The sequence below is a fragment of the Ylistrum balloti genome, unplaced genomic scaffold, assembly GCF_031769215.1.
Source record: "Ylistrum balloti isolate Yb309-2 unplaced genomic scaffold, AGI_CSIRO_Ybal_v1 Utg369730, whole genome shotgun sequence".
Classification (NCBI taxonomy): Eukaryota; Metazoa; Mollusca; class Bivalvia; order Pectinida; family Pectinidae; genus Ylistrum; species Ylistrum balloti.
In genome coordinates, this window is record NW_026781945.1 from 1,304,107 (window position 1) to 1,323,690 (window position 19,584).

Here is a 19,584-nt window from a genome sequence, read left to right on the forward strand (position 1 = left end):
TATCAGGTTACCTAGCTGACAACACTGTCTATATATTCTGTGTTGCTGTATCAGTTTACCTAGCTACCAACACTGTCTATATATTCTGTGTTGCTGTATCAGTTTACCTAGCTACCAACACTGTCTATATATTCTGTGTTGCTGTATCAGTTTACCTAGCAACCAACATTGTCTTTATATTCTGTGTTGCTGTATCAGTTTACCTAGCTACCAACACTGTCTATATATTCTGTGTTGCTGTATCAGGTTACCTAGCTGACAACATTGTCTATATATTCTGTGTTGCTTTATCAGTTTACCTAGCTGACAACATTGTCTATATATTCTGTGTTGCTGTATCAGGTTACCTAGCTGACAACATTGTCTATATATTCTGTGTTGCTTTATCAGTTTACCTAGCTACCAACATTGTCTATATATTCGTGTTGCTGTATCAGGTTACCTAGCTGACAACATTGTCTATATATTCTGTGTTGCTGTATCAGTTTACCTAGCTACCAACACTGTCTATATATTCTGTGTTGCTGTATCAGTTTACCTAGCTACCAACACTGTCTATATATTCTGTGTTGCTGTATCAGTTTACGTACCTACCAACATTGTCTATATATTCTGTGTTGCTGTATCAGTTTACTTTAAGCTACCAACACTGTCTATATATTCTTTGTTGTTGTATCAGTTTACCTAGCTACCAACATTGTCTATATATTCTGTGCTGCTGTATCAGTTTACCTAGCTACCAACACTGTCTATATATTCTTCGTTGCTGTATCAGTTTACCTAGCTACCAACATTGTCTATATATTCTGTGTTGCTGTATCAGTTTACCTAGCTACCAACACTGTCTATATATTCTGTGTTGCTGTATCAGTTTACCTAGCTACCAACACTGTCTATATATTCTGTGTTGCTGTATCAGTTTACCTAGCTACCAACACTGTCTATATATTCTTTGTTGCTGTATCAGTTTACCTAGCTACCAACATTGTCTATATATTCTGTGTTGCTGTATCAGTTTACCTAGCTACCAACACTGTCTATATATTCTGTGTTGCTGTATCAGTTTACCTAGCAACCAACATTGTCTTTATATTCTGTGTTGCTGTATCAGTTTACCTAGCTACCAACATTGTCTATATATTCTGTGTTGCTGTATCAGGTTACCTAGTTACCAACACTGTCTATATATTCTGTGTTGCTGTATCAGTTTACCTAGCTACCAACACTGTCTATATATTCTTTGTTGCTGTATCAGTTTATTCTGTGTTGCTGTATCAGTTTACTGACTCCAACATGAGGCTTACTTATATCAATGGCATTCAATGATAACAACCTCCATCTATCTACCAATAGCTTTACATTAACTTGATTAATCTTTGTTTATGTACCTGTCATCTAGAGCTTCCAAACTGAGGAAGGGGGGTGGGGCTTTAAAGGGGCATGTTTAGTTTGTCTGGTACTGCTCGTTGAACTGCTATGAATCGTTTGATAAGTTAAATATACAAGAGAAATATCCATGTCCTTGCTAGTTTAATATTGTATATGTAATGCTGCCTGTGGTCATCATTCATGGTCGCCATTAATTGACATTCATTTACTTTCATTTACACTTTGATACATAAAAAACTGAAATAAATTTTAGTAGGCAAGTTATAATGAAAATATACAAGCCAAAAACAGATTTGGTTTCATTCAACTCATCACCTCACTGGTTACGAGCGACCATTTTGTAATGCTCTTCTCCAGGCTTCTTCATCAGCATCCCATCTCAAAATTTTTAAGTTTTTAAAAGACTTTGAAGTCAGGAAGATTAAATGTTGATTTTTTCTTACCATTGCTTTTCACAAAATTTACTGTTCTTTGGACTTTGATTTTGAGGCCAATACTAAATTTTGAGATATGTTTTCAAAATCATAAACCTTTCCTTCAAAGTTCTGCACCTGTTTAATTTCTGAAATCCCCAGTCCTTTCTCACTTGATCCTAACTCCATTCTCACTTGATCCCCACTCCCTTTCCACTTGACCCTAACTAATTCCCTTCTCACTTGATCCTAACTCCCTTCCCACTTGATCCCCACTCCCATCCCACTTGATCCCACTCCTTTCCCACTTGACCCCACTCCCTTCCCACTTGATCCCCACTCCCTTCCCACTTGATACACATTCCCTTCCCACTTGATCCCCACTTCCTTCCCACTTGATTCCCGCTTCCTTCCCACTTGATCCCCACTCCCATCCCACTTGATCCCACTCCTTTCCCACTTGACCCCACTCCTTTCCCACTTGACCCCACTCCCTTCCCACTTGATACACATTCCCTTCCCACTTAATCCCCACTTCCTTCCCACTTGATTCCTGCTTTCTTCCCACTTGATTCCCGCTTCCTTCCCACTTCACCCTAATTCCCATCCCACTTGATACACATTCCCTTCCCATTTGATCTCCACTGCCTTTCCACTAACCCCACTCTCTCCCCACTTACTCCCCACTTACTCTCCACTGAATCTTCACTTCTTTTCCTCTAAATTGTCGCCTCTTTTATATCTGAATTTCAACTGAATTTCCACTTCCTCCAAGCAAAATTTCATAACCACAGAACCTCCATTCCCTCCCCACTGAATCTGCACTTCCTCCTCTGTAAATCTCCACTGAATCCCCACTCCGTAACCTTGAGACTCTCGCCCCTCTCCACTGAATCCTGATTTCCTACCTACCTTGGTCCTTGAGAGATTCTGATATGTAGAGAATAACCTATTCAGAACTAGTATAATTATGTAATATTGATGTAAGAGGAGGTGCTTGGATCAGAATGTGTTTATATTCCATTATACAGGGGACAATCTATGAAGGTAAAAGATTTTATGTTTAATAGAATGTGTTCCCATTGTAAATTTTAGCAATATTAAAACCTTGTCAAACTGTTATACTGTAGAGAAAATCATGTGCCATGTAAGTGTATTAGCTGATAGGAAGCAGCTTTTGATTTTCTTTATTTGTAATTTCTTTATAGCTGCCAATCTCATGTGAATATGTGTGATTCTTTTATAATAAACAATTTGAAGATGAATATGTGTTTTAGTTTCTAAATTTTATTGATATGTTTCTTGAGTGAATTAACTCCTTTTTTTTAATGAGACCTGAAAGTTGCACTTTACTTGAGAAGTAGATGACCTTCACTTTGAAATTTTTTGACCTCTAGTGATAACCTTCACCTTGAACTGTTTTGACCTCAAGTGGGGACATTCACCTTAAAATTGTTTGACGTTGACTGGAGACCTTCACCTTGAGAATGTTTCAGACATCATAAAGTGCTTTTTTATTTGATAAAAGTATTGCATTTGAATTTTGTTATTTCATAAAATATTACTTACTTAGATAAATAAAGCAGCTCTTTGATTGGAATCACAATAAAATAGCTCAAAAAATCATCTAATTTAAGTGAGCTTGAAATCACATGTCTCTCCTTGGTTCTCGATTTCAACCCAAAATCCCTGTGGATCAGTTAAGTTTTCCTGATTGGGGATTGGCTATGTTGTCCTGTTGGGGATTGGCTATGTTGTCTGTGGGGGATATACTATGTTGTCCTGTTGAGGATTGGCTATGTTGTCTGTTGGGGATTAGCTATGTTGTCCTGTTGGGGTTTGGCTATGTTGTCTGTGGGGGATATACTATGTTGTCCTGTTGAGGATTGGCTATGTTGTCTGTTGGGGATTGGCTATGCTTTCTTCTCGTTGATTGGCTATGTTTTCCAGGTGGGGATTGACTGTGTTGTCCTGTTGGGGATTGGCTATGTTGACTTGTTTGGGATATGCTATGTTGTCCTGTTGGGGATTGGCTATGTTGTCCTGTTGGGGATATACTATGTTGTCCTGTTGAGGATTGGCTATGTTGTCTGTTGGGGATTAGCTATGTTGTCCTGTTGGGGTTTGGCTATGTTGTCTGTTGTTGATTGGCTATGTTGGCCTGTTGGGGATTGGCTATCTTGTCCTGTTAGGGATTGGCTATGCTTTCTTCTCGTTGATTGGCTATGTTTTCCAGGTGGGGATTGACTGTGTTGTCTTGTTGGGGATTGGCTATGTTGACTTGTTTGGGATATGCTATGTTGTCCTGTTGGGGATTGGCTATGTTGGCCTGTTGGGGATTGGCTATGTTGGCCTGTTGGGGATTGGCTATGTTGTCCTGTTGGGGATTGGCTATGTTGGCCTGTTGGGGATTGGCTATGTTGTCCTGTTGGGGATTGGCTATGTTGGCCTGTTGGGGATTGGCTATGTTGTCCTGTTGGGGATTGGCTATGTTGTCTGTGGGGGATATACTATGTTGTCCTGTTGAGGATTGGCTATGTTGTCTGTTGGGGATTAGCTATGTTGTCCTGTTGGGGTTTGGCTATGTTGTCTGTTGTTGATTGGCTATGTTGTCCTGTTGGGGATTGGCTATCTTGTCCTGTTAGGGATTGGCTATGCTTTCTTCTCGTTGATTGGCTATGTTTTCCAGGTGGGGATTGACTGTGTTGTCTTGTTGGGGATTGGCTATGTTGACTTGTTGGGGATTGGCTATGTTGGCCTGTTGGGGATTGGCTATGTTGTCCTGTTGGGGATTGGCTATGTTGGCCTGTTGGGGATTGGCTATGTTGTCCTGTTGGGGATTGGCTATGTTGGCCTGTTGGGGATTGGCTATGTTTTCCAGGTGGGGATTGACTGTGTTGTCTTGTTGGGGATTGGCTATGTTGACTTGTTTGGGATATGCTATGTTGTCCTGTTGGGGATTGGCTATGTTGGCCTGTTGGGGATTGACTGTGTTGTCCTGTTGGGGATTGGCTATGTTGGCCTGTTGGGGATTGGCTATGTTGTCCTGTTGGGGATTGGCTATGCTTTCTTGTTGTTGATTGGCTATGTTTTCCAGGTGGGGATTGGCTATGTCATCTTGATGGGGATTATAGCTATTTTGTCCACTTTGGGATTGGCTATTCTTTCTTGTTGCTGATTGGCTATATTGGCAATGCTTTCCAGGTGGGGTTTGGCTATGTCCAACAGAAATGAAACACAGAAACGTTAGATACCACATATTTACACTCTGATACTGTTTTTACCAGCAGGCGTGGCTTAATGTTATAACAAGTATGATAAATCAAGTAATGTTATATTGTGTGTAAATCCATGAAGTATTTAAATCTTGATCCTCAATAGAGACTTCAAACTCACCACCAAAGTCTCAGCTGTTGCATCAGATGTTGGATCACAGGGTACACATGTTCTGTATGTATTACAACATAGCCCTAAGGTGTAACAGGGTCTATCACTGACACCATATTAACACACACCCTATTGAAAACGTTCATCTCTGCCTCTACTACAGCTAAATGGTCCTTATTTTCTTTTTTTCGTTCAGATGACCTGGGTGAGTCTTCCCTTGGGGTAACAGGCAGGGCCAAGAAGCCACGACCTTTGACTCTCGAGAAATACAATACGATATTCCAACTCATGACAGGAACATTTAGAATCCCAGTCAGACTTCGAACACAGGAGCAGAGGAATGCTATCCGCCATTTTCAGAGATGTAGACATGAGTTTGATGTTGTTGGCAACAAACTTTTGTATCGTGGAAAAGAGATTTCCATACTGGAGGAAAAATCCCCAAGTCAACGTTATCGATATGGCCAGAACTATGTCAAGACTTCAATACGCTGATCTGATATTCTAGAATAATGTAGCATTTCTATTGGCTCTGATTTTAATGTCTAGGTATTTTCCATTCCAATGACTGCTGAAGTTGAAATGATATTGTTTAGTAGTGGTATATAAGCACTTTTTTTTAAAGATTTCTTGGCTTTGTAAAGAACATTTATAATATATATATTGGATTTATACTGTAATTAGTGTCCAGGAATCTCTAACTGATTGTAAAATCTGTACAGTGTACCAGGATGTTGTGATAAAATATCATCATGTATAAAGGACAGGTCTCAGTGATAGTGAATCAAACAAAATTAAAGCTCAGTGTTGAATCAGACTACTGAAAACAGATTAAAGGACTTTGTGCTGAGTAAAGGTACGGGAGATGGGCATCGGTGCTGAATCAGATGACAGGACTTTGTGCTGAGTAAAGGTACGGGAGATGGGTATCGGTGCTGAATCAGATGACAGAACTTTTAGCTGAGTAAAGGTACGGGAGATGGGCATCGGTGCTGAATCAGATGACAGGACTTTGTGCTGAGTAAAGGTACGGGAGATGGGCATCGGCACTGAATCAGATGACAGGACTTTGTGCTGAGTAAAGGTACGGGAGATGGGCATCGGCACTGAATCAGATGACAGGACTTTGTGCTGAGTAAAGGTACGGGAGATGGGCATCGGCACTGAATCAGATGACAGGACTTTGTGATGAGTAAAGGTACGGGAGATGGGCATCGGCACTGAATCAGATGACAGGACTTTGTGATGAGTAAAGGTACGGGAGATGGGCATCAGTGCTGAATCAGATGACAGGACTTTGTGATGAGTAAAGGATCAGATGACAGGACTTTGTGCTGAGTAAAGGTACCGGAGATTGGCATCGGCACTGAATCAGAGTATAGGACTTTGTGCTGAATAAAGGTACGGGAGATGGCCATCGGCACTGAATCAGATGACAGGACTTTGTGCTGAGTAAAGGTACAGGAGATGGGCAGCGGTGCTGAATCAGATTATAGGACTGTGTGCTGAGTAAAGGTACCGGAGAACGGCAAAGGTGCAGAATCAGCCAGGTACATAGATCAATGACTTTGTCCAAATATAGATAATATTGGATGGTTAGTACAACTTTGTCCATACAGAATTTACATGGAGTGATTTGTACAGAAAAGACTTTGTTCATTCTGAATTAATATTGAGTGGTTTGTACAGATATGACTTACCTGATTAAAAAATACAAAAAAATATCAGCTTATGTTTTTCTTTTTGAGAAATGTATGATGTTTTCTGTGATCATTTATGATAACATTAAGCATCAGATATTTTATCAAAAGTGTTGATTCTTTTCCAGGGAATACCCCATACAACTTTTGTAGTAAATGGGGAGACGATTGCTACTTAGTATTCTTCAATACAATGTATTTATTAGATCAGAGACAAACAAAATAGAAAGTGTTGTCCTTGACTTTTGACCTTAGACATAATAGTTTATAGTAAACAAACTTATTCAGTGTGACCTTGACCTTGACCTATAACATGTTACTGACCTGGCTGAGTACTAGGTAGGATGGAAGTGTTGTTCTCTGTTGACAGATGTTACTATATAAAGCTATGAAAGGCCTATACTTAGGTATACATTTGTGTTGAGGTAAATTGCATGATAAACAGCAGAGCATGTTTTGTAGTTAGGAAATCACATGTTCTGACTTGACGTAATGTAAAGCTCCACCATTTTACAGCAGGGGATGTTGTTGAGGAAGATGAGGAAGACGACGATGTTATCTGTGTGGAGCAGCAGCCGGTGTATATCGCGGAGAGGAAACAGTACCTAGCTGGCACCCGAATGCGAACAATGCGGGACATCAAACTCGTAAAAGGTTAGCTCCCTTTATTATAATCTAGTAATCGGATTATTGAAAAACTTTGTTCATTTCTTCAATGTCTTCTGTTAGGACATTTGAAATAAATCACATTTTGAGAAATAAATATTTCTAATTTCCCTTTAGAATGAGAGACAAATATTGATGTTATTTTTGTGTATATAACCATTGCCATGGTGTTCTCTCTTGTGTTACAGAGTGGTTAGCTTTGCACGGGATGTCCAACAACGTTGAAACAATGGATGCAGTCACCCTTAATAATTGTCTCGAACACTTCTATGCAGGAGCCAGCACACGAGATGGGAAACCTTATACCCGCTCAACACTCGTCGGTATCAGGGCTAGTATGAATCGCTACATGCAAAGTCTTCCTATCGGCTCAGTCTACTCTGTACTGAAGAGTGATGCATTTGCCTCCTCCAATGCAGTGCTGGAGAAACTTTGTGATCGGGACAAAGGCAGGGAACGTACCACCATTAAAAAATGTCTGTCATGTGAAGACATCTCAAAGCTCATGTTATCAGGGGTTCTATCCACTTGCAATCCTTTGTCTATAGTCAGGAAAGTCTGGTTTGATCTGACACTACATTTTGGAATCAAGGGCAAAGAAGCAATACGGACCCTGACCAAAGACTCCTTTTTACTGGAGACAGATGAACATGGACTTAATTATTACAGATTAAATCTAGAAAAAGAAATGCCGAAAATTGAGACCTTTTCTGAAATGCATGACTGGAACTGGCACATGAGAATGTATGAGATACCAGACAGTCCACACTGCCCTGTACGAAGCATGTCTCTGTATATCTCCAAGCTGGGCCATGTGCATGATGACTTTTTCCAGCGGTCAATAGAATCAAAGCAGTGCAACTCGCGGTTTTGGTACCTGGGCCCAATGGGTCATAACACAATTCTAAAGATGATGGCAGATATATCTGACTCTGCTGGACTGTCTATCACATACACTAACATTTGTCTCAAGGCCACTATTGCCAAAATGCTCTCAGATCACCAGGAGTTCAATGAGGATTCTGTTGTAAACATATATTGTAAAAACAAGACTGGTCTGGTTCCCACATATCCCTCTGAAAAACTCAAACAGTATAGCTACATCCTCCATAATCTCTTCTACAGCCAATTGTATGATTACGACAACTGAATGTAGTAACACAGCCAATTGTATAATTACGACAACTGAATGTAGTAACACAGCCAATTGTATAATTACGACAACTGAATGTAGTAACACAGCCAATTGTATAATTACGACAACTGAATGTAGTAACACAGCCAATTGTATAATTACGACAACTGAATGTAGTAACACAGCCAATTGTATAATTACGACAACTGAATGTAGTAACACAGCCAATGGTATAATTACGACCATTGAATGTAGTAACACAGCCAATTGTATAATTACGACAACTGAATGTAGTAACACAGCCAATGGTATAATTACGACCATTGAATGTAGTAACACAGCCGACTGTATGATTACAACAACTGAATGTAGTAACACAGCCAATGGTATAATTACGACAACTGAATGTAGTAACACAGCCAATGGTATAATTACGACAACTGAATGTAGTAACACAGCCAATTGTATAATTACGACAACTGAATGTAGTAACACAGCCAATTGTATAATTACGACAACTGAATGTAGTAACACAGCCAATGGTATAATTACGACAACTGAATGTAGTAACACAGCCAATTGTATAATTACGACAACTGAATGTAGTAACACAGCCAATGGTATAATTACGACCATTGAATGTAGTAACACAGCCGACTGTATGATTACAACAACTGAATGTAGTAACACAGCCAATGGTATAATTACGACAACTGAATGTAGTAACACAGCCAACTGTATGATTACGACAACTGAATGTAGTAACACAGCCAACTGTATGATTATGACAACTGAATGTAGTAACACAGCCAACTGTATGATTATGACAACTGAATGTAGTAACACAGCCAACTGTTTGATTATGACAACTGAATGTAGTAACACAGCCAATTATATGATTACGACAACTGAATGTAGTAACACAGCCAACTGTATGATTACGACAACAGAATGTAGTAACACAGCCAATTATATGATTACGACAACTGAATGTAGTAACACAGCAAACTGTATGATTACGACAACTGAATGCAGTAACACAGCAAACTGTATGATTACGACAACTGAATGTAGTAACACAGCCAATTATATGATTACGACAACAGAATGTAGTAACACAGCCAATTATATGATTACGACAACTGAATGTAGTAACACAGCCAACTGTATGATTACGACAACAGAATGTAGTAACACAGCCAATTATATGATTACGACAACTGAATGTAGTAACACAGCCAACTGTATGATTACGACAACAGAATGTAGTAACACAGCCAATTATATGATTACGACAACTGAATGTAGTAACACAGCCAACTGTATGATTACGACAACAGAATGTAGTAACACAGCCAATGATATGATTACGACAACTGAATGTAGTAACACAGCCAATTATATGATTACGACAACAGAATGTAGTAACACAGCCAATTATATGATTGCGACAACTGAATGTAGTAACACAGCAAACTGTATGATTACGACAACTGAATGCAGTAACACAGCAAACTGTATGATTACGACAACTGAATGTAGTAACACAGCCAACTGTATGATTACGACAACAGAATGTAGTAACACAGCCAATTATATGATTACGACAACTGAATGTAGTAACACAGCCAACTATATGATTACGACAACAGAATGTAGTAACACAGCCAATTATATGATTACGACAACTGAATGTAGTAACACAGCCAACTGTATGATTACGACAACAGAATGTAGTAACACAGCCAATTATATGATTACGACAACTGAATGTAGTAACACAGCCAATTATATGATTACGACAACAGAATGTAGTAACACAGCCAATTATATGATTGCGACAACTGAATGTAGTAACACAGCAAACTGTATGATTACGACAACTGAATGCAGTAACACAGCAAACTGTATGATTACGACAACTGAATGTAGTAACACAGCCGACTGTATGATTACGACAACTGAATGTAGTAACACAGCCAATTATATGATTACGACAACAGAATGTAGTAACACAGCCAATTATATGATTACGACAACTGAATGTAGTAACACAGCCAACTGTTTGATTACGACAACTGAATGCAGTAACACAGCCAATTGTATGATTACGACAACAGAATGTAGTAACACAGCCAATTATATGATTACGACAACTGAATGTAGTAACACAGCCAATTATATGATTACGACAACAGAATGTAGTAACACAGCCAATTGTATAATTACGACCATTGAATGTAGTAACACAGCCAACTGTATGATTACAACAATTGAATGTAGTAACACAGCCAACTGTATGATTACAACAACTGAATATAGTAACACAGCCAATTATATGACTCTAAGAAATATGCGTTTTATCATCTGTTTGGCTATGCCAACCTTGCTACAGCCATTGCCATTTGTAGGACATGTGATAAACTTTGATGTCATAACACTCACCGACATTATAAACAAAGACAAATGACAAAGGTTTGATTATGGCAAAGGACAAAGGAAGGGCTGTAACATTGGACAAAGGTCGGTGGTCAAGCTATGACTGATGAAGATCAGACAATGACCATTACAACTGACAAACTGACAGCCATTACAACTGACAAACTGACACCCATTACAACTGACAAACTGACAGCCATTACAACTGACAAACTGACACCCATTACAACTGACAGCCATTACAACTGACAAACTGACACCCATTACAATTGACAAACTGACACCCATTACAATTGACAAACTGACACCAATTACAATTGACAAACTGACACCCATTACAATTGACAAACTGACACCCATTACAATTGACAAACTGACACCCATTACAATTGACAAACTGACACCCATTACAACTGACAAACTGACAGTCATTACAACTGACAAACTGACAGTCATTACAACTGACAAACTGACAGCCATTATAACTGACAAACTGACTGCCATTTTAACTGACAAACTGACAGCCATTACAACTGACAAACTGACAGTCATTACAACTGACAAACTGACAGCCATTACCACTGACAAACTGACAGCCATTACAACTGACAATCAGCCATTACAACTGACAAACTGACAGCCATTATAACTGATAAAATGGCAGCCATTACAACTGAAAAACAGACAGTCAATAGAACAGATTAATCATAAAACCTAACAAACCATACAACCATGCACAGCTGACAAACTTCACAACTGTTTAAATTGTTAAACTGTTCCTTGTTATAGATTTTTTTTGACTGTAGCTGTGATACTAAATACTATTGTTGAATAGCTGTGACAGTCACATAGCTAACAAACAATAAGGATCTCATCATGTATTCTGAAAACATGAGCTTCCTTAAGTGTTTGAACAAGTTTATCAGTTTTCATCATTCTTGTCACCTACGACTGAGTTTGTCTACTACATAACACAATCATGTTTAATAAATGTGCTTAGCAGATGATATCCGTAACTCAATCTCTGACAGATACATCACACTGTTGACAAATTATCAGAAATCACACTTGATATTGAACTATTAAAAGTAGTCATTCTTGTGCATAACAATATATATTGTGCATCAGGTGATTAGTTCATACATGCCTTGTAATAAGCCCACCATCATATATTGCTGGGTATTTTCAAATATAAAAGCAAAGCTGTTTCATTATCTGACAGTCTGTCTATGTCTGGTATTAACCCTACCATTATGTATTGATAAGTTGTAGAATTAAAAACCTGTGCTATTTCATTCTCCTGGAGTCCAACCCCTAAATTGGAGAGTAACTATTGCCTCCCTGTGCTTGCTGCAGGATTGATGTGATACTACCCTGCAATGCATTGTATATATGTCTGTTGTTCTCAAGACTGTTTACACCAGTATACGTTTATACCTGTAGTGTTACAATTTATGGAGAATAGTTTGTGCAATATAAATATATGAATGATGTCCCTTGTTTATGATAGATGTTTTTTAGCTGTAACCTTGCTTGGTTCTTGTTATTGAAATAAAATAATTTAACTGTCTGTAGGCTGTTGATGTTTTCCTTCATAGAGCAAGTCGACACTCGGAGTCGTTGTGGGGTGTAATATTTTACTATCAGTAAGATGGTTTTTCTGTAATGTTTAGCTGGTAATGCTGAGAGATTTAATTTTACTATATTCACAGTCATTGAAGATAGCATGTTATTAAATACACACAAACCTTTTACAGTGAATCAATGAAATACTATATACAGGTATAACGAGATGTAAATTGATAGACATGTGTAAAGTCTAATAATCCTGACTTAGCATTTGGTATGACCTTTACTGACTGACAACGCCCCACATATTATTATACATGTTCTGACATCTTTTTACTGTCTAAATAACTCTTTATGACAAGAGGCAGACAAGTACTAATGTTGATATCCAAAGTAGTATTAAGGGTAACTCTCATCCTTTGAAAAATGTCTCCATTATAGAAGTTATTTTTTTTGTGTTAAAGCTGAAATATCTATTTTCATGTATTTTAGGGTGAATTAAACTCTGTTTTTAAATTGAACAGATTGATATGAGGTTTAAAAAACCTTAATGATTTACGTATTTGATTTCATGGGTTTATTAAGGCTGTCTTGCTGTAGTAACTGGTGACTTTCTCACTGAACAACGTTGATAGAAGAGGAGCCCATCGCGTACCAGTCAGAGCATTATAGAGTTAAATGTCTTAAGGGTGTGTAGACCAAGGCTCTACCAACTGAGCTCTTTTAACAAAGGGTGTGTAGACCAAGGCTCTACCAACTGAGCTCTTTAACAAAGGGTGTGTAAACCAAGGCTCTACCAACTGAGCTCTTTAAAAAGGGGTGTGTAGACCAAGGCTCTACCAACTGAGTTCCTTAACAAAGATTGTGTAGACCAAGGCTCTACCAACTGAGCTCCTTAACAAAGGTTTGGCTGACCAAGGCTCTACCAACTGAGCTCCTTATCAAAGATTGTGTAGACCAAGGCTCTACCAACTAAGCTCCTTAACAAAGATTGTGTAGACCAAGGCTCTACCAACTGAGCTCCTTAACAAAGGTTCGGGTGACCAAGGCTTTACTAACAGAGATCCTGAACTGAGGTTGTGTAGACCCAATGAGCTCTTTCACTACAGTTTGAATGACCAAGGTTTTTCCAACTTAGCTCCTTGTGAGTGTTCCACTGTATACAATATTATAACATAGGAAAATTATAAAGCATGGAGTGTCTGCAATGATGGGTAGAACAAGGAAGTAAAATTCACTCAAGATAAATCATTGAAAACCATCTACTTATAATTAACAATAAATTCTACTGGCCCAGAAAAGATTTGGAGAATTATAGCTGGTCTAAATTTGCTTCCATGATTGTTACTTTTTCACCAATTAATCAAGTTCCTGAACTGTTTTGTAAACCAAGTTAAGGCTAGTCAGTTCACTTAGTGCAACATCTATCAAGCAACTATTTCAATGATAAAGAGGATTCTTAATTCTTTATATGAAGGTGACTTTGTGCTGTATAATGGATGTTGAGCCAAACAAATCTGATTCAGTGTAAAAGGTTAAAAGTTTCCTGTGACTAACCAAAGTTTGTGAAGTCCCCCTAACAAATGGCGACTTATTTGTTTTACCTATTGTTCTTCTCACTAAACTTTGAGGAATTAATACTTATTAAGCCTATATATCCAGATCAGAATTAAAGAGAATTAGTATCCCGGATATGGATCAGTGTGTTATTGTCCAGTTCATGATTATAAATACATTCAGTTTGCCTCCGATGATTATCCAATCGGGATTCGAAAGTTTTGATTGTTAGTGTATAACGGCATTAGGAAGTGAATTCCAGTGGTTAACTACCCGTTCACAGAAAGAATACTTCCTCAGATTAAGTCTGCTCCTTCTTTTTAATAGTTGAAGACTGTGCCCTCTTGTTATCTTGTTATTATACTGATGACCTTTTGATGTAAAAACAAATTTCATTTTTGATTTTGCAAGATGGTTGCCATTTTCTGGCTCCTTATGAGTAACCTTTCACTATTTTCTCACTATTCATGGCATCAAGATGAGAATTGTTTGAAATGAAAACATTAATTTTAAGGACACCCTCCTAGCGAATGAAAATGGCTGCCAAACTGAGGCTTTTGATTGGTTAAAATTAAGATATTGTCCTGTTTTCTTTAAATGTGGTATTTGTATACCGGTTTACAACTGAAGGGATAAACTAGGAGACTTGGGTAGAAGGTCTCAGTTAACAGTTGTTTAGTATAATTTTTTAAACTCTCCCAGCCTTACCACCAATCAGATTATGTATGTTAGATACCACCACCTGAAATATCCACCAAAAAAGCTCCATTTTAGCAATTAGAACCACTTGGCACTAATTCCCAACCCATGATCAATATATATGTATTATAGTTTAAACTTGACCAATCTCGTTCATCAAACACTCATTGGAAAGATAAAACATTTCTCTTAAAGGTAATGCATGTGTTACTAAGATCTGTGGTGCTTAGAATATCAAACAATGTAATTTAAAAAAATAGGTTGAATTTTCTTTCCATTTCCAAGGTTTACAACCCTTGTCACGATAATGGAATATATGGACTGTGGGTTGGGAATTTATGCCAAATCCTTGTTATGAGAACCGAAGCAGATCTAGCATTCTATGACATAATATGAAACATGAACTTTTTTGTAGTTTAATCCTACATCTTTTCAAGGGTCACAGCTACCACATAACAATACATATTTATTCTTTCATTTAATGTTTCTTTTATTGCATTTTATTTTCCTGGTTTATTTATAGCCACAAACACCAAAATAATTGTTGTTGCATGTTAAACACTGACTTGGAGAAGTTATTTCAGACACTTCTTGTTGACTATGGTGGTATCAGATTAATGTACATAGGACATATCTGCACATGTTCAGGATTCTACACAATGTGTACATTAATTATTTTACTGATATGACGGGAATGAACAACCTCAACTGACAGTTATTGAGAATGTTATACAAAAGTACAGTGGAACCTGTCTATAAAGGTCACTTAAGGAAGACGAGAAAAGTGGCCCTTATTGGCAGGTTGCCTTTATGAAGAAGTTCAATTCCTACCATATTGAGACCAGAAGCAGTGACCTTTATAGACAGGTATTCTTATAGTGTACAGGTGGCCATTATGAAAGGTTAAAGTGATTTACATTTTGTATTAAGTTTTTTTTCTTTTTTCAACATGTCATTGAATTAAATGTGTTATGTTTGCTTTGGAACAATGGTACAAGAATCTCATAAGTTCCTACTCAACATTGTCCCTCTTCTTTCCCTCACAGAATGGCTGACAATCCAAGGAGAGGATCCCAACTTTGAACAAATGGCAGCTGTGAAAATAAACCATTACCTCGTCAACTTCTATCGTTACTACCACTCCAATGAGAACCTGCCAGATGAGCTGCTGCGTTTATACCCCTTTGAGCTGACTCGTTACCTGCAGGCAAAGCCATTCTATCGTGATATAGATGTCACCTACAACCCCGAATTTTCATCGTCTCATCGAGTTCTAGAGTCCATCATGGGAGGGGATACAGAAACAGCCACAAAGCCAATAACACCTGCACATTTACAAATCCTCTATTCCTCCAGTATTCTCAGCTGCAATGACCCGTTTTCTCTACAGAACAAGGTATGGATGGATGTTAACCTATACTTTGGAGTTCTCAGTCGAATATTTCTTCGACAGCTGCGGAAGGATTCATTTGTGCTTGAGACAGACCTAAACAATGGCCGGCGTTTCTTTCGGATTGTTGACAGTAACATAGGAAAGGATAAGGTGATGTCACGTATGTACGAACAGATTGGGAGTCCATTCTGCCCTGTGTCCAGTCTCCTGCTCTACCTTACCAAGCTCAATCCCAACTCAGATGTCTTCTTCCAGCAGCCTCGACGAGAATCCAACCTTCAGCACTGGTACACTGAAACAGCTGTAGGAAAGAATGTTCACAGTAACAAGCTGGCCACACTCTGCTCACATGCTGGTATAAACACTTACTACAAGAATACAGCCTTGAGGATGTTCTCTCGAAGTATTTTGTCCTACACCTCCGACCTCACTAATACCTACAGTGATGAAATTGAGCGAACCATCAATGGCCATATCAATTAAATTAGTATCAAGTGAGAATGGACAAAATTACTGGGACTACCTGTTAAAATAACTGATAATCCTAATGTAAACAAAGAAACAAGAAATATTACAGACAATATCAGTAATGGGCTCATCTTAACAAAGCAGTATTACTAGAAGGCTCATCATAATGAAATAGTCTTTATACTGGACTTAACAATACAATCTTAATAGTGGGTTTGTCAAAACAAAAATATCTCAATAGTGGTGTGTCTCAATAAAACAATATATTGTCTTAAAAAACAAGCTTAATAGTGGACTTGTCTTAACAAAACAATCTCATTAGTGGGCTTGTCAAAAACAATCTGGATTGTAGTCTTGTCAGAACAAAAATATCTCAATAGTGGGCAGTCTTAACAGTCTTAATATTTGGATCATGATAAAAAACAGTCTTAATCATCATACATATCAAAACAGATTTTATATTGGCCTTATAATATAATTATCAAAAGTAGGGTTATTACAAAAGAAATGGACTCCTCCAGACAGTCTTGAAAGTGAACTCATTAAAGCACTTATTACCACCTGATTTGGTCCATCTTTATATAGGTAGTAAATTGTAACATCAGCTCATCATAACAGATCAGAGGGGAAGTTCAGGGAGTGGACGGATTCCTGTAATATATTTGTTATTTGTCAATATATCATAGTACATGACAGAGTTTGACACTGAGCTCCCTATGTGACTTACCTGTGACACTGAGATCCCTGTGTGACTTACCTGTGACACTGAGATCCCTGTGTGACTTACCTCTGCCACTAAGATCTCTGTGACATACCTGTGACACTGAGCTTCCTATGTGACTTACCTGTGACACTGAGATCCCTGTGTGACTTACCTGTGACATTGAGATCCCTGTGTGACTTACCTGTGACACTGAGATCCCTGTGTGACGTACCTGTGACACTGAGATCCCTGTGTGATGTGCCTGTGACACTGAGATCCCAATGTGACTTACCTGTGACACTGATCCCTGTGTGATACCTATGTGACTTACCTGTTACACTGAGATATCTATACCTATGTGACTTACCTGTTACACTGTGACTTACCTGTGACACTGAGATCCCTATGTGACTTACCTGTGACACTGAGATCCCTGTGTGACTTACCTGTGACACTGAGATCCCTGTGTGACTTACCTGTGACACTGAGATCCCTGTGTGACTTACCTGTGACACTGAGATCCCTGTGTGGCGTACCTGTGACACTGAGATCCCTGTGTGATGTGCCTGTGACACTAAGATCCCTGTGTGACTTACCTGTGACACTGAGATCCCAATGTGACTTACCTGTGACACTGAGATACCTATGTGACTTACCTGTTACACTGAGATACCTATGTGACTTACCTGTGACACTGAGATCCCTATGTGACTTACCTGTGACACTGAGATCCCTGTGTGACTTACCTGTGACACTGAGATCCCTGTGTGACATACCTGTGACACTGAGATTCCTGTGTGACTTACCTGTGTCACTGAGATACCTATATGACTTACCTGTGACACTGAGATCCCTATGTGACTTACCTGTGACACTGAGATCCCAATGTGACTTACCTGTGACACTGAGATACCTATGTGACTTACCTGTTACACTGAGATACCTATGTGACTTACCTGTGACACTGAGATATCTATGTGACTTACCTGTGACATTGAGATCCCTATGTGACTTACCTTAACACTAAGATCCCTATGTGACTTATCAGAGACACTTTAATCCCTGTTTGACTTACCTGTAATATTAATAGCCTCACACACTTCCCCCAGCTTTATACATCACTTGGGTAATTTATCCTGTGATGGATTGTTCAATGATATTTCAATTTACTGGTGTTATGTTTCAACTTAGATGTTGATGTAAAATGTGAGATGTTTTTTTCTTAATCATTGTGTCTAAGTCTGGTTCCACTACTTGTCCTAATATTTTCTGGAGAGACATGTTTTATCACTGACAGCAGATGTTTAATTATCAGTTCTTACTGAAACCAAGACTTCATTCCCAGTATGTCTCACAGAGTGCTAATTACTAACTGTTAACTTGCAGTGTTAACACTACCAACAGTGTTAATACCAACAGTGTTTGTTAACACTACCAAGGAAATAGGACTGATACAGCGGAGATTGTTTGTGAACTTTGATGGTGGAGAAGTTTGGATTCCTACTAAACTGAAAGTTGGAGTGAAAAGACGTCTAACTCCAGTGACATATTGTAAATCCAGTGTTCAGTGAGAAGTTCAGTATTACACTTGTGTTATAGGTTTACTGTGAATATATTTAATCTGAATTTGTCAGTTGTGTGTGAGATAGATGTATCATGTTGAGGTTATTTTGTCATCATTTCCCTCTGTTGTATATAACATTATTTAGTTTTAATTGTCAGAAATTTTTTATGATGGAAATTTTAATTGAATATTACACAAACGAACTCTAAATGTAAGATATTTCAGGTGATGAAGATGATAACTGAAAATCTGCATGAATGAATTTTAAATGTCTTTTGTTTCTCTTTTTTTATCAATAAAGAAGCATTGAATCATTAAAGTGTTCTTTTTTGTTTTTACAGTAGCACTTGCCTCTACTCAAGATAATTGGTTCACTTAAGGCTATATGCTACCTTATACTGATGATACCTCCCCTGATGTATTATATAAGGATTATCAATAATGTACTCTTGTATGACTGTCATTGTGTCTTGTGTGACCATTTATGTGTCTTGTGTGACTA

The 19,584-nt window shown here is 38.2% G+C and overlaps 1 protein-coding gene across 2 annotated transcripts in view; it reads left to right on the plus strand.

Annotated features, from left to right (window-relative positions):
* Positions 1-17,792, plus strand: part of LOC132565629 (myoneurin-like) — a 72,522-nt gene extending 54,730 nt beyond the window's left edge. Inside the window, exons 5-6 of one of the 2 annotated variants that reach the window (XM_060230288.1) lie at positions 7,406-7,543; positions 7,744-8,809. In XM_060230288.1, coding sequence (XP_060086271.1) covers positions 7,406-7,543; positions 7,744-8,705 — 1,100 coding nt within the window. In that variant the 3' untranslated portion in view covers positions 8,706-8,809. Of the gene's footprint in view, positions 1-7,405; positions 7,544-7,743; positions 8,810-16,000 lie in introns of those variants that run through there. The other variant, XM_060230291.1, reaches the window with a different exon arrangement.
* The last annotated feature ends 1,792 nt before the right edge of the window (positions 17,793-19,584 follow it).